The sequence below is a fragment of the Helianthus annuus genome, chromosome 15 (assembly GCF_002127325.2).
Source record: "Helianthus annuus cultivar XRQ/B chromosome 15, HanXRQr2.0-SUNRISE, whole genome shotgun sequence".
NCBI classification, from domain to species: Eukaryota; Viridiplantae; Streptophyta; class Magnoliopsida; order Asterales; family Asteraceae; genus Helianthus; species Helianthus annuus.
This window is the reverse complement of record NC_035447.2, coordinates 45,767,561-45,789,490: the sequence shown is the minus strand read 5'-3', so window position 1 is coordinate 45,789,490 and position 21,930 is coordinate 45,767,561. Positions and strand designations below refer to the sequence as shown.

Genomic DNA, 21,930 nt, shown 5'->3' with positions numbered 1-21,930 from the left:
CAAAGCTTTGTTTAGCTTGTAGACATGATCTGGATAAAATGGATCCTCAAAACCTGGAGGTTGACAGACATATACCTCTTCTTGAATCTTACCATAGAGGAATGCACATTTTATATCCATTTGGTACACCTTGATGTTGTGGTTGACAGCAAAGGCCAGAAAGAGTCTGATTGCTTCAAGTCTTGCAACAGGAGCAAATGTTTTTGAACCACAAGCCTGACTTTATTCTTGACAACAATGCCCCTTTCATCAGTTTTGTTTTTGAAGACCCACTTTGTGCCAATAGGACTTACATTCTCTGGCAGTGGAACAAGCTCCCATACTTGTTGTCTTCTGAACTGTTGGAGCTCTTCTTGCATGGCCTCTACCCAGCTGTTGTCTTTCAGTGCCTCTTGGTACTTGACTGGCTGATGAAGTGATAGAAAGCCAGCAAAAAGACAAATGTTTTGGGACTGCTTTCTTGTGAGCACCCCTTCATTGATGTTGCCAATGATTTGATCTGGTGGATGAGATTTCAAGAAGATTAGCTCTCCTTGGTAGGGAATGATGGCATTTTGTGGTGAAGGCTGCAGATGTGTATCATCTGAGCTAACCACTGCTGGTGACTTTGATGACCCAGCAGTGGCTTCAAAAGGTGGAGGCATTGGAGGTAAAGGTGTGAACACCTGCTGACTTTGATCTACTGTTTGAGGACTTTTGTCAGCAGTGTTGGATGAGGTGGAAGCAGTAGTTAAGGGGCTACTTTGGTCAACAACTGTTGAGGTAGCAGTGGTTGAGCTTTGACAACTGTTTTGAACAACTGATGCTCCCCCTTTTGAAGCAGACTTTTGAGGAATGATGATTTCATATCCATAGTCTGGTGATGAATCCTCTGATGGACCTGCAGTGTTAGTCTTGACAGCAGTATTTTCAAAGGTGAATTTTTCAAGATCAAACAATTCTGCAGGATTTGCAGGGATTTTCAATGATGAAAGTTCATTGAACTTTACATTCAAGGTCTCTTCCACTGCTTTGGTCCGTGTATTAAACACTTTGTAGGCCTTAGCAGTGGATGAGTATCCCAAGTGATATCCCATATCAATTTTGGCTGCAAACTTTGAGATAGAATCTTTTAAGTTCAAAATGAAACATGGACAACCAAAAACTTTGAAATATGAGATTAATGGCTTTATTTTATACAGAATTTCATAAGCAGTCTTTTTGTGCCTGGGGTTGATCAAAACTCTGTTTTGGACATAGCAAGCAGTGTTTACTGCCTCTACCCAAAAAGTTAATGGCAAACCTGAATCTGCAAGCATGGTTCTGGCAGCCTCAATTAATGTTGGTCTTTTTCAAAAAAAAAAAAACTTTATCTTTTACTTTCAACCTTAAAGTTTTTACTTTTACATTTTAACCCCTTTGAAATTGTAATTTTTACTTTTAACTCAAACTTTTTCATCTTTTATAATTTAACACAACACTTTATTATTTATAAAGTTGAAACAAAGCATACCCCAATACCATCAAAAGCACCTAAACAGTAACAATGTAAATACAAAGAGAGACTATTAGTAAATGAAGATCAGAGCGCAAAATGGACACTTTTGATACCATTAGATGGCTTTGTGATGTTAAGAAAAACAATGAGAATACAAAAAGAAATAATCCTATTCTTTGGGATGTTAATGAGCAGTGTTTACATGGGTAGCAGGGGTATAATGGGAATAGTGCACAGTGTTCTTTCTTTCAACAACCCCATTTTGCTCTGGTGTTCTAGGAATGCTGTACTGCCTTACAATCCCTTTCTTCACACAGAAGGCATCCAACTCCTTATTTTTGAATTCTGTGCCATTGTCACTCCTGAAGACTTTTACTGGAAGGTCAAATTGCTTTTCAACCTGTATCACAAAGTCTTGCAAAATACCCGTAGTCTCATCTTTGGAGTGTAAAAAGAAGGTCCATGTAAACCTAGAGAAGTCATCAACAATAACCAAACAGTATCTTTTCTTTTTGAGACTCATGACTTGCACTGGGCCAAACAAATCCATGTGCAGCATTTGCAAACACTGGGTTGTTTTGGACTCTTCAATGGACTTAAAAGAGCTCTTGTGCTGTTTTCCTTTTAAACAGGAAACACAGTGTTCAGGACATGAAAACATTTTTTGTGGTAAGCCTCTTACTAAGCCATTTTTTGAAATTTCATTGATTGTTTTGAGATTTGTGTGTCCCAGTCTTTTGTGCCATAGCTCTGTCTCTTTGTTAGAGGCAGCTGAGAACAGACATGCATCAGTTCTGGGACACTCTCTTGACATGTCAACAACATAAACATTGCCACTTCTTTGAGCAACAAGTTTTGTTGAGCCTTTCTTGATTATTGCTTCAATCTTACTAACCATTTCTGGTCCGACAATCCTACAACAATCCTTTGTGAAGAATGATCCAAACCCTTTATCACTCATTTAAGATACACTCAGGAGGTTGAATTTCAGATTATCAATAAGATTGACATTTTCAAATTTTACATTTCCAGACTTTATAGTACCAGACCCCAGAACTTTTCCCTTACTATTATTACCAAAGGATATATCACCCCCTCCATGAATTTTGAAATCTTGAAGAAGCGCTTTACATCATGTCATGTGCCTGGAGCCTCCACTATCTACATACCAAAGACTATCTAAGCATGCAGAAGCTCCCTGCACATGAAGTAAATGGATTAGTTCAAAAAGGTTTCCAAAGCCAACAGGGCTTTGGATGGGGTCTCAACAGTGTCTGGGATGGATGCAGTTGATTGGACAGTAGTTAGCACAGGGGTTTGAACATTTTTGGGAATGTTTTTCTCTAACCATTGTTGGGGGTCTTGACCCATCATCTGTTGGTACCCAAAAGGATGTCTGTTCACTTTTGGTTTAGAGGGCTTTTTGTAAGCCTCATAAACATGTGGAATCCTTTGATATGATGCTTTTTCCTTGCCTTTTCTGAATTGATTGGTAGGGGGTGCATCTGTCACCTGTACATCCCTTTGAACAGATGTTTGGTTCAACTGTTTTGTGACAGCAGTTTGGACAGGGACGAACAGTGGTTGTTTCTTGGTGAACTTCACAGATGATGCTGATGAACTTAAGGATGTTTTTGTGGTGTACTCTTTCTTCTTTTCATCAAAGTTTTTGAGATACACACACTCCTTAGTTTTGTGGTTATCTTTACCACAGATGGTGCAGCTTGCAGCAGGTAAAATGATGCTTGTTTTGTTTATATCATATGCTTTTAGATGAAAACAATCTTTTGTTAGATGATTCTTCTTTTCACAGAATTCACAAAACAAGTTTTTGATCTTTTCTCTTTTCTTCCTTTTCTCAGATTTCTTTGCAACAGAGTTTTGAACCTCTGTTGGGATATCTTTGATAGGAATGACTCTTGCTTTTGGAGCTTTTACACCATCAGTGGTTGTGAAATCCATTGGTTTGAAATTTTCAAGGATATCACACTCATCAGACCATGTGGGTTTAAATTGGTATTTCTCAATTTCCTCAAAAGTTGAGGATCCCACAGATCTTTCCAGAGTAATTTTGTTACCAAGTTTGTCGGTTATTTTAACCTCTTGGCCATTTTTGTTGGTTGGTATGATTTCAGAAGAAACAGCTTGCATTGCAGCAGTGCTTGCAATATCATCATATTTTCTATGACCTATACCAAACTTGACATTGCTTTTAAGCTGTTTCTCAAGCATAACCTCATACCCTTTGCAAGACTCCACCCATCTTTCACAGGTGATTTGGGTGGACTCTAACTCCTTTTTGCAAACTTAGTATTTTTCTACCATAGTTTGGAGTTGAGTTTTGGTTATGCTTTGTTCTTCTTTCAAACTGCTGATCTCTTTATCTTTTTCAGCCAATTTGTTTCAAAGTTCTTTCAATGACTTTTCAAATTTGACCTCATCAGACAAGATTTTATCTCTAAGGTTTTCATTCACCTCTTTAATGTTAGCAAATGCAATAACACAATTGTCTGAACACAGTAAGAACTTGAGGTGATACCTTAGCAGCAGCCATCATGGCACAATCACATTGATGATTATCTTCTTCATCAGCTCTCTCTTTTTCATCACCAGCTTTCTTCAACTCTTCTTTTTCTTTGTCTTCTTTGGACCAGGGGTCGGTCAGTGGTTCAATCAGGGTTTCTGAATTTTCTTCCAGCAGTAGTTCACCAGCAACAGCAGTAACCACTGCTTCAGCAACATCATCCACTGTTTCAGCACTTAGCTGTTCACCCTCAGCTTCATCCCCTTCTGGTATTGACTCTAATGCCATCAAACAGTATTCATCATTAAAAGCATCATTAGAAGCATATAGAACAAAATTTTCATCACCAAGTTCATCAGGCATGCTGCTCCAATCAACAAAGCCTTATGTGAAAAAGCTTTGCTGATCTGGTTGTGTCACAGTTGGAGCAGATGTTTGAGGTGCAGCAGGTTGCACTTGTGCCTGAGGAACAGGTGCTTGAACATACTGAATTTGTGGAACAATGGTTTGAACATAATGCACCGGCACAGGGGTTGCAACATAATGAGCAGTGTTAACATGTGCTGCAGGGGCATATTGGGTATAGTGCACAGTGTTTTGTTGTTGTGGTCTAGGATTTGTGCTAGGGTGAGTTATTATGGGACCAGTAGTTTGACTCCTACATTCTCTAGCAAAGTGACCTAGCCTACTACACTTGTAACACTTGATTTTCGATTTATCCAACCCCACCCTTAAATTTCCATGAAGCCCTGGAAATTTTCTCCCTGTTCTTTTGTAGAACTTGCTTGTTCTTACACTAAGCAAGGCCAACTGATGCAAGATGTCCATCTCCTCTAAGTCAGTGGGATCAAAATGTTGCAAATCATTCAGCTCAGAACACAAATTATCTGACATCTGGTTTTCAATATTTGCTGTGAAAGCATAATTTGTAGAGTGAGAATCAGAGTTGACAAAGTTACCCCCAGCTGTTATGTCAATAAAATGATCATAACTCTGATCCTTACTACTACTGCCAGATTCTTCCTGACCAAACAGAGCTGTGCTGCCGAATGGATAATCATCAGCAACTTTACCAGACTCTTGCAACCTCCTTTTTTGGTTCAACTCCCTTTCATAGGTCAGGAGTCTACCATGGAGTTGGGTCAGGGTCAGATCTTTAAATTCAGCTGAATTCCTGGTGACAAAAGCAATTGTGTCCCATTTTTCTGGCAATGATCTAAGGAACCTGCTATTTTGGGTTGCATTTGGAAATGTAACCTTAACAAGCCTTAGTTCACTGATGAGACAACTGAAACGTTCAAATTGTTGGGTTAGTGATTCCCCTTTGATGTGACAAAACGTTTCATACTGCTGATTCAGAATTTCCCTATTTTTTTCGATAACCTCCTCAGTTCCTCCGAACTGTTCCTTCAATGCATCCCACAATTCTTTTGCACTGTTATAATGTAACAGTCCAGCATAGATTTCGTTGGGGAGTGCAGAGGCTATGATGCTAAACGCTTTGGCATCCAGTTCAAACTTCTGAAAATCCAATTCAGTGTAATTTTCAGTTGGTTTAGGAACGGATTTTTTGGCGTCCTCTGCGCTTGGCACCATAGGAACATGAGGACCGAAAACGACAGACCTCTAACATCTATTGTTTTGTTGAGCGAGGATGTGACTCATCCTTCGCTCCCAGGTGTTGTACTCTTTTCTTTTCAGCATAGGTGGTTTAAACAAAGAGCCAATGTTATTTTTATCATCTTGTGATTGCGACATCTTTCCGGTTGTTTTACAGGCACTGATTAATCAACTTTATCGGTGATTAAACCTTACTCTGTTTTCAACACAACGAACAAACGATCAGTATCAACAATTTCGAGCTGAACTATTTACGTCAAAATGATTGTTAGATCAAGTTTGACTGTCCTAGCTCTGATACCAATTGTTAGGATCTGAGTTTGGATTGATTGTGATTTGTGTTTGAATTTAGATGAACAAATGAAAGAGTAGTGCAGCGGATTTTAATGGAACCAAACTTTTCACAATCAAACAGAAGAAATGCTATCAATCATACATTTTCAAACACTGAATCAAATGATTAAATTTATTTTTATACTCTGATTACAATGTGTGTATGACATGCAAACTCCCCCTCAGCCTGAGCTCAGAGTTTGTTCGTGCAGAAAGAAGATGGTGAATGAGCTAAACAGAACAGTACAGAGTACTGTTCTATTTATAGGCACTTGCAAACCACTGAGCATCAAAGCTGACGTCACCATGAAAGTGACATCTAACCTCCTAACAAACTCTAACCTCTGATCTATACAAACACTGCTATGCTAACTACTGATATTACATTTCAATACACAAAACAGACTCAAACTGCTGCTGCTTCCTTCCACTGCTGTGAACCTAGCAGTACTTGTTATGATCAGCAGTGCTTGAACCAAGGCAATAGATTGAGCAGCAGAGCTTTAGTTCTTCTATCAGACTTTGTCTTGATCAGCAGTTGTAGGTCAGCAGTTTGCATGATCAGCAGATAGGAGGTCAGCAGATGTTGAAACCACTTTCAAGGTGAAGAAACACTAGATAAATGGTCGGAACCAAAATATCTAGGGGGTTTGAATCCGCATAAAAGGGTTAGCTCTCTCTCGGTTGATTCAGTTGCTGCCGAACTTCTTCTCCGGTGGTTCTGCAAAAAAGAGCACCGTTAGCCTCGTCAAGGGGAGAAGAGGGTTCTCTCCTTGACCTGACTCCGGTGTGAGAATAAGTGTTGGTAATGGAGGAGAGAAAGTATTTGAGAAGTGAGTGAGATCTGAGTTTATACCTGAACAGTTCTCGTATTTATAACCGGGAGTTTGGGAGGGAAAACCTGTTATTGAAAAGATGACGGAAGATGCTAACGCCGTAGCGGTTATATTTTCTTCCGTTAAGTTCTTTAATCCCACGTTAAGTTGCCTCGATCCGATGTGAATGCACACGGATCGTGGTTTGATCTATGGCTGGGGGATTGCCACGTGGAAAGTGATTAAGTGGAGATCATTCTCCAATTGCATGCTTTTGTTGTGATTTCAGGGATGCTTGTGGTAATGACACGTGTCCAGACAGTTATAACCGTCTGGGTGGTGCATGATCATATTCTTTCTAGAAGATTACTGCTGTAATCTAGTGTGACACCTTACTGTGTGTACACAGATGAATAAATCCCAAGTCTGGGTAAAATGATATCCAAGTTTGGATATTTGGGCGGAAGTATTGATCTCAGGATTTTAATGGAAGAAGGCGCAAGGACTTTATGATTTCCTTTGAGCGCGCGACTATAATTTGTTGATTACTTTCTCCCTTTTGTAAGATCAATGCGCGGCCGCGCAAGGTTAAAAGGTTGAAAGGCCAGTTTGTGGTATGGTCTCAAATCCTTTTTATGAGGTTTTTGGGACCTTACCCCTTCAAGTCCCCCCAGTGTAGTGTTGTACTTATGCAAATAAGTGGAGCACTGGACTTATGAGAGGGAAATGCTTTTTTGGGCGCGAGACGTAAGAAATCTTCTCTTGGAAGCTTTATTTTGTTGGGAAAGGAAAAAATGTGACTTTGTAATCATGCTCTGACATGTAATGACGTCAACTGGCAGTAAGAGTGGGTATTTTTCTCTTTGGTCTTGAGATTTGTAGTGGCGCTTGTCAGACTTCATTAATGAGGAAATGACCCTGGTTCCTGTAGCGCCGTTTGGATGTGATGTAATTCTGACAGTTAATGATAGGTTTCTCCTTTCTCGAGGTTGAGTTCTCTTTATATATATGTATTTTCGAGATACCTTGTCTCCTAGTTGATTCTTATCAAAAAGGATGAAACGTTCTTACCATACTCGTCTCTTGCTGGATTTTTTTAGGGTGTATGAAGCTGCTGAAGGTCTCGTACTTCTTTCACGTTCACCGCCACTTACTACTATTCCGGTAAAGAATCTGGTCAAACCTGTTTCTCCGGCGGTTGTTGATTCTGACTGCAAGGCTCTTCAGCATACGGATGTTACTGCTGGTGCTAGTATTGTGTTGGATGTCGATGGGTTGATGGCTCGGTTCCCGATGCTTCAAAAAGGAGAATGCCGGTTAGTGTATCGACACCGGAAAATTCGTCGGAGTGAGCAGGTGTCTGTTGTTGATGATGATTCCGGTACTGGTTAGGTGTTTAACCTTAGGACCAGTTTCCGTCTTTTGTTAATGCTTTTTGTAAGTTTTTGGTACTGGACAATTTTTTGAAGATCATTGCTATGATCTTGTTAAGTGTTTATGTTACACTTTGTTGATGATGTATATTGTGATATACTTCTACTCCCGTAGGGTTTAATTCTTGTATGTGTGGATTACAATATGTTGCATGTGTATAATTACTTTTGGATAGGTAAGGCGAATGAGGGATGGTATTGTGCTCATGTGTGAACGTTTGTTTAAAAGGCACAACAGCTTGCCTGTTTTTAGACTGTTCATGAGGTGTACAATGTTTGCCATATCGTTTTCGCGCGAACCAAAGAAATTACATGCAATTTGTAATAAACAGTGATATAAGTAAAAATGATGTTTGTATTGATAAGAGCGCAAGACTTGTGATACAAGACATAATAAAGAAATACATTGTCTGTATGTTCTTTCCGCTTTTGTAGACTTGGTTCATATGTAACACCTGCGCAATTGTTGTGCGTTCCAGGTGCGGGGGACTAGGGTCCCATCGATCCTTTTTAGGGTATATGCCCCCTTGCCTAGGACCTTGTTAATGACGTATGGTCCTTCCCACCTTGGCGCTAATTTGTCGGGCTTTTCAGCGTTTGAAGCCTCATTGTCGCGCAAGAAAAAATCGCCGGGGCCAAAGGTGCAAACACGCACGCGGGCATTGTAATATTTTTCGAGCTTGGATTTGTACCTTGCTTCCGTTATGGCGGCGTTCTCGCGCCTCTCTTCCAGAAGATCCAAATCCATTCTTCGCTCTTGTTCGTTGTTCTGTTTTTCCATGGCTAACATGCGCGGTGATGGTAAACCTATCTCAGCTGGAATGACGGCCTCAGACCCATAGACTAGACTGAACGGAGTTTCTCCGGTGCTAGTCTTTGGCATTGTTCGATGTGCCCAGAGGATGCTGGGAAGTTCGTCAACCCACCCTCTGCGCGCTGTCCCAAGTCGCGCTTTTATGCCGTCAACGATTTGTTTGTTTACGCTCTCTACCTGACCGTTCGCTTGAGGATGCGCAACGGAGGTAAAGTTGTGCTCGATCTTCATTTCTTTGAACCATTTTTGAAGATCTTCTGCGGCGAAGTTTGTACCATTGTCGGAAATGATGCGCAATGGTAATCCAAATCTGCAAATGATATGTTCCCATATAAATTTGCGGATTACCATTGCTGTTGTTGAGGCCAAAGCTTTAGCTTCCACCCATTTTGTGAAGTAATCCACCGCGACGATGATGAATTTTACTGCACCTGGCGCGTCAGGAAATGGGCCAATAAGATCGTTGCCCCACTGTTGGAATGGCCAGACGGAAGTAACGGGAATTAGCGGATTTTTGGGTCGGAGTGTCTTTGGTGCGTGGCGTTGACATGCCTCGCATCTTCTTAATAGATCAACTGCGTCCATGTGCATTCCTGGCCAGTAGTATCCGGCGCTCATTATTTTTGCCACGACCATGCGCGGTCCCGTGTGTATCCCGCATAATCCCTCGTGGATTTCTCTGACTAGGTATTGGGCGTCTGTTTTATCAACACAGCGTAGTAATGGGCCCATGAATGATTTTCGATAAAGGACGCCATCCGCCATCTCGTAATTTATTGCTTTGTGTTGTATTTTTCGAGCTTCTGCCTTTCCCTTCCGGAAGTTTTCCGTGTTGAAGGTACAAGATGATTGGAGACATCCAGGATTGATCTCCCATTTCTATGACGCTTACTTGCTTGAGATGAATGGAAGGGTTGGATAATACCTCTATGCGTACCTCCTTTGCTAAGTGTTTAAAGCTGGTAGCAGCTAACTTGCTTAGCGCGTCAGCGTGCTTGTTCTCGCTTCTGTTTATGTGATTAACTTTGAATGTTTGAAATTGGCTGATTAACATCCGCGCTTGTTCAAGGTACAACGCCATAGCTTCCCCTTTCGCATCATAACGACCGTTAACTTGTTCGGCTACTAGCTTTGAGTCAACGTTGGCTTCAAGGTTTCTTGCCCCCATTTTGAGTGCTAGACGGAGGCCTGCTAAAAATGCTTCGTATTCTGCTTCATTGTTGGTACTTTGGAAATCTAAGCGTATGGCATATGTAAGTTCGTGATTATCCGGACTGACTAATCGGAGGCCTGCTCCTGCTCCATCATCATTGGAAGCACCATCTGTGTGTAAGGTCCAGACTCTGTCATCAAAAACAGGTGTCGGGTTCTGGATTGCCTCACATTCTTGTATTTTATCGATGGGAACTTCAGTGGCGAAGTCTGCTAGAACTTGCCCTTTGATTGCTGGTCTTGGTCTGTAAAAAATGTTGTAGCCTCCCAGCTCAATGGCCCATTTAGCTAATCTTCCTGCCACATCAGGTTTTGACAAGATTTGCCCTAAATGATAATTTGTGAGAACTGTGATGACATGGCCTGAGAAATACCTGTGCAAGCGTCTGGATGCGTGTATTAGCGCTAGAACCAATTTTTCTATCATTGAGTAACGAGTTTCGGGGCCAGTGAGCATTTTGCTGATATAGTAGATTGGAGTCTGGATATTTTCCCGTTCTACCATTAATACTGCGCCTACTGCTACTTCCGTGGCTGACAGATATAAGATTAACGGTTCTTTTTCTTTTGGCGCGGTCAGTGTTGGCAGCTGAATTAAACATTCTTTCATTTGCTTGAATGCTGCTTCTGCTTCAGGCGTCCATTGAAAAGGAGTTTTCTTTCCGCAGTTTCGCAGCGTACTGATAAATGGATAAGATTTTGCCGCATGATTGGCCAAGAATCTGTTCAGAGCTGCTAATCGTCCGGCGAGCCTTTGCATTTCTTTGACTGTTGCAGGTGATGGTATTAGCTGGATGGCCTGCACTTTTTCTGGATTAACCTTAAAGCCGTCTCTTGTAACTATGAAACCCAAAAAATTTCCTTCTTCCATGCCGAAGGAGCATTTTGTCGGGTTAAGTTTTAAGTTCACGCTAAGTAAGGAATCGAACGTGCGCTGGATATTGCTGAGCATCGTCTCCTCTTCATGGCTCATGATGACGAGGTCATCCATGTATACTTCGACAGTTTTGCCAATATCCTCGCCAAAGACTGTGTCCATTAGGCGTTGGTAAGTTGCGCCTGCGTTGCGCAAGCCAAACGGCATTTTCGTGTAGCAGTAGATGCCTTTATCTGTGCGGAACGCGGTTTTGTCTTCGTCTTCTTTTTTCATCTGGACCTGGTGATAACCCTTATAACAGTCGAGAAAGCATTTCCATCTGAATGATGCTAGAGAGTCGACTTTTTTGTCTATCTCTGGGAGCGCGTAGCAATCTTTGGGGCATGCTTTGTTTAGGTCCTTGAAGTCGACACACATTCTCCACCCGCCGCTATGTTTTTGTACCATCACTGGGTTGGCAACCCATGTATGGTATTTTACTTCGCGCAAGATTCCCGCATTGAGTAACTCTGTCACTTGCTCGTCCATCGCTTTTGCTTTTTCTTCACTGAAGCTGCGCCTCCCCTGAGCAACAGGTTCTACTGATGGTTTGATGTTTAGACAATGCTGTGCGATGTCGCGTGGAACTCCAGTCATGTCTGCTGGGCACCAGGCAAATATATCTTTGTTGTTAGACAACAACTCTTTCAGTTGTATGCGTGTTACTGGTGAAATGGCTTGTCCTAGCAGAATGGTCTGCTCTGGGTATTCGTTGTTCAGAACCCATTTCTCTGGTTCGTTTGGTGCCTAAGATTTGACTACCTTTGCTGGTGGTTCATCGTCCACAGACATGACTTCTTTGATTGAATAGAGAATTGCAACTCCGGTTTCTGTCGGAAATCCACAAGCAGCATGTGGAATGGAAGTGATCATGCTGAATTCTCTTTGTGACCTTCTTCCGAGCAAAACATCATGACGTGATGTTGCTGGCATGACCATGAAATTGACTGTAACTGTTCGTGAATGTTTGCCATCTGATAAAGTCACCGGGAAAGCGATTTGCCCTGATGGGAATACAACTTCATTACAGAATCCGGTGAGGGGAAAATCGACCGGTTCTAAACGTGCTTTATCTTCTGAATCGAGCTGTTTAAAGCACTATTCGTATATGATGTCCATCGAGCTTCCTGGATCTATGAACATATAGTCCGTTCGGTAATGACCGAAAATACCAGTAATAATCACTGGTCGTTCTTCCTGAGGGCCCCCAGGAACAACAGGGAATACGACTTGATGTTCTCTCCAATGTTGATCATAGTTTCGTTTATTTGGTCTTCGTGATGGACCTCCTTGAACCATGTGTATTTGTTTCTGATAACTGCTATCTCTGGATTGGCTGGATTGGATATCCCCCCAACGTGGTGTTGATGGGTCCAATTCTGTAGTACTGATTTCTTTTCCAGATCTGATGTTTGGGAAATCAGATCTGGCGATTTGCATAACGATTGTGTTTAAAGCAGCTTGGCATCTGTTAACCCAATTTTCTGGGGATCCTTCTATTTGGAAATTGTTTCCGACTTTTGGTCGAGGACCAGGTTGCCGGTGAGAAGATGATTTTTCTGCCATGTGCAAAAACAGAAAAATGGAATGAACTGAATCGAAACGAGGTAGAAACTAGAAAAACTGAGAAAACGGTGGGCGCCAATGAAGAAACACTAGATAAATGGTCGGAACCGAAATATCTAGGGGGTTTGAATCCGCATAAAAGGGTTAGCTCTCTCTCGATTGATTCAGTTGCTGCCGAACTTCTTCTCCGGTGGTTCTGCAAAAAAGAGCACCGTTAGCCTCGTCAAGGGGAGAAGAGGGTTCTCTCCTTGACCCGACTCCGGTGTGAGAATAAGTATTGGTAATGGAGGAGAGAAAGTATTTGAGAAGTGAGTGAGATCTGAGTTTATACCTGAACAATTCTCGTATTTATAACCGGGAGTTTGGGAGGGAAAACCTGTTATTGAAAAGATGACGGAAGATGCTAACGCCGTAGCGGTTATATTTTCTTCCGTTAAGTTCTTTAATACCACGTTAAGTTGCCTCGATCCGATGTGAATGCACACGGATCGTGGTTTGATCTATGGCTGGGGGATTGCCACGTGGAAAGTGATTAAGTGGAGATCATTCTCCAATTGCATGCTTTTGTTGTGATTTCAGGGATGCTTGTGGTAATGACACGTGTCCAGACGGTTATAACCGTCTGGGTGGTGCATGATCATATTCTTTCTAGTAGATTACTGCTGTAATCTAGTGTGACACCTTACTGTGTGTACACAGATGAATAAATCCCAAGTCTGGGTAAAATGATATCCAAGTTTGGATATTTGGGCGGAAGTATTGATCTCAGGATTTTAATGGAAGAAGGCGCAAGGATTTTATGCTTTCCTTTGAGCGCGCGACTATAATTTGTTGAGTACTTTCTCCCTTTTGTAAGATCAATGCGCGGTCGCGCAAGGTTAAAAGGTTGAAAGGCCAGTTTGTGGTATGGTCTCAAATCCTTTTTATGAGGTTTTTGGGACCTTACCCCTTCACAAGGGGAGAGACTTGCAACCAAACATCTGCTTATTTTGAATCTACTGTTGTGATCCAGTTTTGGCTTTCATTATCTGTTCCTTTGGTAGGGTTCAATCCCAACAATATACACCCGGTTCCACAGTTTGAATGTTTGCGATAAGGGTGTCTGTGACTCCTCCATCATCTGGTTGCAGTATACCTATAGATACAAAATTTTTAGTAGAATCAAAATCGCAGGGTTATACATGACATATTTGTGCGAAATCAAACTTTGAAGTTTTTTAACAAATCACATGTGTTTTTGTAGGGTTTCGCATGTGCATAAATGTAGTGAATTTTTACATTATATCGCATGTGTTAATATTGAGTTCGCATGTTTTACCTTCTGATGCCATTTGTACCAAAACTGTTGATATTACTTTTTGAGCTTCTTCATCCTCTCTACCTTCTTCGTGTGTAGTAACTTCATGATGAACTTCACAAGCTGGGGTTTCAGGTTCTTGATGAACAGGAGAGGCTGCAGTTTCATGCTCTTGAACCGGATCAGGTGGCACACAAATGGGATTATTCTGAAGCGTCTGATCCCACTCCTTATAAGCCTTCATAACCTCCGAATCCCAAAAACACTTAGTTTTTGCTTCTGACACTACGTTGTTCATCTCTTGAACATCTTTAACCATTTTAAGGTATTTTTTGACATTTGCTTTCATCTTTTTCAACAGATTCTGTAATATTTTTCAAGTTAAGATACTATCAATCTAGAAGTTAAATATAATTGATTAAGTTAAATAAGTTAAATTAATATTTTTACGCTTACCTTTTTGTTTGCTCTCGAAGCCTCTAGTTGTTGTTCGTGGGCTGTGTCGTAGAATACCGATGGTGAAAGTTGAGCAGGAGTGTTGTAATAATCCATCATTTTCTGTGTCTACGTTCCAACTTCAAAGTCAATGTTCATCTGAGACATTTCATGAATTTCAAAACTGAAATCCATGAAATCATCAATGATATCGTCATCTTTTGGCTCTGCCCGGTTTCTTCGTTTTGTACTGCGCGCGCAGTCCTTCTTTTGTAGCATATCGTTGTGTCAACCGGTGGTCGTAGTGTATAATCATCCTCCAGAGGACCATCTTCTTCTTCATTTTTTTCTTCATTTTCTTCTTCATTTTCTTCTTCTTCTTCACTCTCACTTGATATCCATAGAGGTCCGTTATCCGAAATATGATCTTCGACTTTATCAATCTCCGAAGATGTTATATAACGAATAACCGGTATCTCCACGGCTTTCTCAAACAGGTTAAGCTTTTTGTTGTACTCATGCGTGTATAGAAGCTGTATAAATCGCAAGATCATTTAATTATATAAAAGAACAAACTAGTATTTTAAATATGTTATTAAATGTAGTAATGTATACCGTAAGAAAGGCAACAGGTCCCACGAACTGTATCTTATAGTTCTTCCAGCCCGCTCGTGTCCGGCGCAATGTTTCGAGTAGATATGAGCACCAATCTAGATTTTTTATTTTCTCAACATCTTCTACACCGAGCAAACATCTATCATTTGCAAGTGTTGCCTTTGTAATTTCTGCAAAGAAGGTCATCCAGTATACAAGGAAATTTAATTTAAACAGACTCCCTCCGTCTCTTTGATTTTCCATTGTATTTGCAATTAAGCCATGGGTAATTCTCGCGTTTTGCCCCCACTGGCGGATGAATGTATCTTGGACAACATTTCCCGGTTCTTGACTTTTTTCAATTTTCTCTTGCTTTTTGACTTTTCTCTTACCGGCTATTATTTCAACCTTCTTTGGACCTTTTGGTATTCCAAATACCTCGTAAACTGTGTCCGATGTTATTTTTATTTGGTGTTTTCCTACGTTTAGCTTATCGAACTTCTCATCAAAGTTTCTCGCTAGCCAATATGCCAATCTTGTCGAAATATGGTTGATGTTGATATCCAGAATAGCTCCAAACCCCATATCCCTCACATCATCAATCTGTTTTTTTGAAAATCTTCTAACAGTATCCATATATGAGTTAGGTTGGCATCTCAGCAGTATTGCTTCATTGCTGTATTTGAAGAACTCTCTATGTTCTGTTTTAGGTTGTTGCACCTTTTTTGAATGTTTTTTTGTGTGTATCTTTGATTTCCTCTTATCTTCTTTCTTCTCATGTTTTTTCTTTTTTGGGGTGGCTTAACAAAGTCATCATCTTCTGAACTTTCTTCAATCACCAATCTCTTTCTATTCTTGTTAATTTTTATCAGAGTTGATATTGGTCCTTCAAAGTCATCATCAGATTCTATTTCTACAAAATCGCATGCTATAGTTAAAAACACTTACAAAATCGCATTTATCAGTTAATCATGTACAACAACTCATCAATTCGCATGTGTTAGGTATCAATTCGCATGTGTTATTTAACAATTCGCATATATGAGTTATGATTTCGCATTTGTTACATAAGCATTACCTAAACTATCAATCATTATAAATCATAAACAATACAACTAACTTATGATATAAAATCGCATGTGCATTTATAACAATTCGCAAGTTTAATCTAACCTAAAACAAAAAACCTTCAACATACTATTTTTTGTTCATATGAAATCGCAAATGTCATAAAAACCACCACAAAACCCTATATGATATCGCACATCTATCAGTATCATTAAGAAAAACTGCATAAAAAATGCAAAACCTAATAAATAAACATACCAGTAATAAACCCTAGCAAAATTGAAGTTGTTATCAATATGTAATGTTATAAAACTATATGTTTCAGTTAAAACGTTAATAAACAAACAAAATCGCATTTGATTTTAAAGCTCCTGTATATTCCACTATTAAATCGCAAATGTAAACAGATACCTGGATTCATCTTCTTCGCTTGTGGTCTGTCGTTGTTTGCTTTGCTTCTTTTCTCAGTATTCATGGAATCGTAGTTGAAATCGCAATGGAGAGTAGCAGGGAACGTTTTGGAGAAGGAGAATGCAATGTTTTGATTTTGGGTTTACGGTATGATTTTGAGTTATTGTGTGCTGATTATCAGGGGTTTTGTTCTCGCTATGGACGATTTTAACCTTGGCGGTTTCTTTTATTAATTTTAATTTGATTAATTTAATTGTTAAACACGCGCTTTTAATGAGATGATTGGACGGTTGTTCTTGTAGCGTACATAATATACGATTAGTGTATTTGTATGTTAACCGGCCTATATATATATATATATATGATTAGGTTCAAGAGTGAACACCAGTGTATTTGCGAACTGAGCGAACTAATCCTGGCCATACACGTGTGTAAATTGATGACCAAGATTTGTTCACTCAGTTCGCAAATACACTAGTGTTCACTCTACAACCTCGCCCTATATATATAAAATTTTGAACATCCTGTATATTAGTTGTTTGCTATCTATAAATTGGTAATCTTTTGGTATATCTAATTTAAATCTACTTGGTTGGTGCTTGTGATTGGTTGACGTTTGTTCTTGGTGTTATGTTAGTGTTACTGTTATTGTCATTAAACAGGTTATATTACTAACTTTTTATAATGTTTTTTAAACAATATGTATTTTGACCCAACTTTGGTTGCTAATCTTATCCCTCTTTGGTTTATGGTCACATAGGTCATGTTTATGTTAACTGGGTCATGGTTTGGACAAATGGGTCAGCAGCATGACTAAGTATGGTCAAACGGGTCTAGGGGTTAACTGACTTGATAGAGATAACTTTTCGAGTATTATCTTTGTCGATTCTTTCATTTACCCAAAAATGTTTAAGTGGTGTCATATGTGTTTGGAAGCGGTGTACAATTTTAATTTTCATTAAATCCAATTTTATTATTTATTAATATCTAGTCGAGTAGCGCAAGTGTGTACACAAAAATTATATTCGATCTAAATCCCGTCAGTGATCCGGTTACAATTCGTTTAAACAATTATATATAATCCAACCATAGTGGGTTTAGATTTATACATTCGACGAAAAACCTAAGAACACACACGATGGATCCGACAAACGTCACGCTAGTTGATGAGTTCACGAACCCCCGAATCTGAATCAACACTTGAAACAACGGTAGACACGACGAGAACCGGCACACAAAACAAGGAGGTGCGGTGGCGGGGAACGGAAGAAGGCAATCGGGCAACACGTGGATGCACTGTTAGACTGAATTGGTGTCGCGTTGTGTAGTGGTGACCGACGGTTGCTGGCCAGTGGTAGCGGCGGTTTGGAGAGGAAGGGGAGGCCGAAAAGGTGGAGGTGGGTATGGTGCGTCAGGTTTCTTTTTGTCTCACAAAACTGTGACCAACGTTTTACCTAAACCCTTAGATTTATTGGAATACTCAGTTACTTGCCACCTTCTGCTACTAGTGATTCAATTCCAAAGATGGAGGAAGTGTTACCCTGCGTCGAAGTGAAGTTCCTTGTAATTACACTTAGGCCCCTATCTAATTCATATATGATAATAGAATAACTGAATGAACAGTTCTTATTATATATTATTATTATTATTATTATTAAATAGAAGAACTGAATGAACAGTTCTTGTTATATATTCTATATAATCTTAAAGGACAAAGTCGGTGGGTTTCCCACCGGCTTTGCCTCCTTGCCCACCCTATTTTCATGGTATTGCAATTTTAGCCCCTTTAACTTTATAACCTTTAAAATTTCATAAAATGGCAAATTTAGTCCATAAACCTTCTACTTTGAATTTTCAAAACCACAACCTTATCTTTCAAATTTTGCCAGCACCAACTCTCTACTTTGGTTTTCCACCATCACCCCCTTAGCTCTTACATAGTTACGCACCAACCATCTTCTTTACATTTCCACAAACACCACCTCATCTTTTACACATTTCCGCCACCATCCCTATACTTTTACACTTTGTTTTTTTTTTTAGACTTTGTTTTTTACCCCTTGCACTATTACTCCATTTTTACACCCGTCCAACTTTAAAAAAATTGCAATTGTAACCCCTAGGCTACAACTCCTACTTTTGCAAATGTCAATGCATTGTGTTTTACAAAATATCTTAGGCATTGTGTTTTACACTTTGTGTCTACCTTTGTGTTTTACACTTTTTTTGTAATTGTCTTTTACGTACTGCGTTATACGAATCGTGTTTTTGTCTTACTATATGTTTCCACCCGTCAAAAGATAAAGTCGGTGGAAACTCCACCTGCTTTGCCTCCCCATCCTCCATACTTTCACGATGTTGCAATTTTAGCCCCTATACTTTGGTACCTTCAAAGTTTCATAAAATGAAAAATTTAGTCCCTAAACTACTACTCTATTTTACAAATAGTTTGCTTTTGATACCGCAACTTTGTGGTGGTCTCATTTTCAGCTCCAACTTTGTTATAGTTTCCTTCTTACCTCAAAACTTTATCAAATTTTATCTTTATCCTTTTTTAGCCCTTAAGTTTAGGAAATGCAATTTTTAACCACTTAACTTTTTATGAACTTTGTAAATTCCACTTTGACCCCTCGAGAGTTTTTGGCTTGATGATATAAATTCGAGTTAGTCAGGTCGTGTATAATACGTTATGATTGTACGATATAAATTTGATTTACGTTACGCTTTAATACAATCGCAATGCAACTATAGGATACATTGACTTCAATCGGATACGTTAAAACGTGCGTTTTCATATGGTTAATACATCACATAATGCTTGGACTAATCCGTTCGATATTTGCGAAGTACCGGCGCCGCAACGTGCACGGGTCTTATTACTAGTTGTAATCAAATACAAACACTCCACCTTCTTTATATTTATCTTATACATATAAAACTAATTATTTAATTCATTATTTAATTAAACATTTTACTAAATATTTAATTTCCCTCAATGAATTAACCGCATTTCATAAACTAATATTTAACAATTAAATATCATAATTTGTTTGTGGTTCAAAGTGTAACTTTTTGAAACGTACCTTGAGAGTAACGTTGATTAACTGATCATCACACATCTTATCTTCAACAATATTAATGGCTGCTGCAAACGAATCAAATGTTCGGCAAACAGTTCGTGAACCGTGCGGCGAGAAGTTCGTTTGTGTTTGTTCGTTTACTAAAAAAACGAACACGAACAAGAAATTTCGTTCGTTTAGTTAAATGAACAAATATGAACATCGTTTGCTTATGTTCGTGAACTTTCGATAACGTGTTCGTTTGTGTTTGATACTTCATTAGTGATTTTAGTTTTTATATTTAATTAAATAGTTCAAAATTCCGACAAATTAAATATCTAATAAGTCTCGGTGTATTATATATTCTGTTCATGAACGATAGTCTGTGTTCGTTTGTTTCCATTTGTGTTAATGAACATTAGTTTGTGCTCATTTGTGTTCATCAACGTTCGTTGTCTAAAATTAACAAACGAACACGAACAAGTTCATTTCCTTAACAAACGAACAAGAACATAAAATCTTGTTTGATAAGTGTTCATGAACGATTCGCGAACACATATATTTTTTAACAAACGAACAAGGTTTTGTTCGTGTTCGTTCGGTTCATTTCCAGCCCTATGAATGGGTGGAATGGCAGTAAAAGCCATGATATATGGAGAGTTGTTTATCAAATCTCACATTTAATGGTATTTTGATTGATTTGGTGATTTTACCTGTTAAGATCCGAGGGTTTTCCGTGTGTGTTTTGTGTTTTAGAATCAATGAAATAGTATAATCAATTGCTAAGGAATACTAATAAGATCAACTCACACAAATACAAATACAAATACAAACACAAGGTAACAACGAAGTCATCACAGATTTGATTAATATAACTGACAAATTCAAGTACAAATGATGACTCCCCTTCACCAGTAGCTCACTTATCCATCTCTTTTGGTCTTGACAACAATTCATTCAAATCAACAGCTTTACCAGCAGAAGTTCCTTTATTGGGAGAGGCAGCAAGGACAACAGTTGGAGGATGAGACCCAATTCTTTCTAGTATCCTCACTCCTTGTTGCGAAACTAGTGAAACATCTAGTGTGCTTTACATAACCATTAGCCACACCATTGTTACTTGGTTTTTTGTTTATGTGACGGAATGATATCAAATGTCATGGGCAAAAACCATATGTATGACCAAAGGTTAGACAATAGTCACTTTTAAAATTACAAAGTTTCTTGTGTGTTTATAACAACCCTTTGGCCACGGTGTTTTTATATCGATGTGGCTAAAACAAACTCTTTTACTCTTATTTGTGACTATATAATAGAAACGACCACACTAACAAGAAATTCATATAACCGTTGCTATCCTTTCTTTATCCACAGTTAATGAACTGAACGCTTGATTCCAACAAGAAACATTTACCCTTTAGCCGCACTTTCAAGTAGCTACAACCACAAAATGTCAATGTCAATGTGACCGTATGATAACTACGATGACTCGACCTTTGATCACATCTGAGTTGTAAAAATTTCGTGTGGAGGAAGGCAATGGTCACACTTTTAATGTGGTGTTAACTCGTATAAAAAAAAACGGGTCTTGTTACCGACGCAAAACCTATATTTTTTTCATGTCTTGTTTCGGGTCGTTGTAATTTCCGGTGAAATTATCAGCAGTGGCGGACCCAGAAAAAATTTTCAAGGGGTGCGGATAAGGGGTTTAACCAACTTTTCAAGGGTTCAAGGGGTGCGGATAAGGGGTTTAACCAAATTTTCAAGGGGTGCGGGGAGAATTTTACCTTATAAAATACACTAAATTTTTTTTTTCAGGGGGTGCGCCCGCCCACCCTGGACCCTTACTAGGTCCGCCCTTGATTATCAGTACCTCTGCCCTCCCTTCTAATATTTTATATATGTTTAAATACCATAGAAACCTAGGTAGATGTATAATGTAAACACACCACCCTTAGCTTGGGTATTCACGGTAGCCGGTTGTCATCATCGATCACTACAATCACGTTGCCGGTTCATAGACCCCATCAACATCTCTATATAAAACCATAATCATTTTCACCATGTTATTCCAATCACATCCCACAATCTTCCACCAACCATCACTTAACAATGGCTTTGGGTTCTCCTTTCACCGTCTTCGTTTGCTTCGCTGCCATGATCGCGGCAGCTGTGGCCATGGATCCCAACATGCCCGGAATGGACATGCCTCCTGCTCCTTCGCCATCCGGGACCGCCATGGTTTCACCGTCGGCTGTGGTTGGTGGTTTTGTTGCTTTGGCTCTCTCATATTTCATGATCAAAGAAAGGGCTTAATAAGTTGTTACGCGTTGCTATATTTTGAAAGTTGCTGATT

General features: G+C 39.5%; 2 protein-coding genes across 2 annotated transcripts; both read right to left on the bottom strand.

Annotated features, from left to right (window-relative positions):
• Positions 1-8,644: 8,644 nt before the first annotated feature.
• Positions 8,645-11,741, bottom strand: LOC110913599. Its single transcript, XM_022158422.1, has 2 exons — positions 9,730-11,741; positions 8,645-9,326 (listed from the first exon to the last, which is right to left on the bottom strand). Exons 1-2 carry the CDS (start codon positions 11,739-11,741, stop codon positions 8,645-8,647), a joined length of 2,694 nt encoding a protein of 897 aa, XP_022014114.1.
• Positions 11,742-11,891: 150 nt separating this feature from the next.
• LOC110913598 lies at positions 11,892-15,335 on the bottom strand. Its single transcript, XM_022158421.2, has 5 exons — positions 15,058-15,335; positions 14,464-14,975; positions 14,029-14,371; positions 13,775-13,845; positions 11,892-12,230 (listed from the first exon to the last, which is right to left on the bottom strand). Exons 2-5 carry the CDS (start codon positions 14,560-14,562, stop codon positions 11,892-11,894), a joined length of 852 nt encoding a protein of 283 aa, XP_022014113.2. The 5' UTR covers positions 14,563-14,975; positions 15,058-15,335.
• Positions 15,336-21,930: the final 6,595 nt, after the last annotated feature.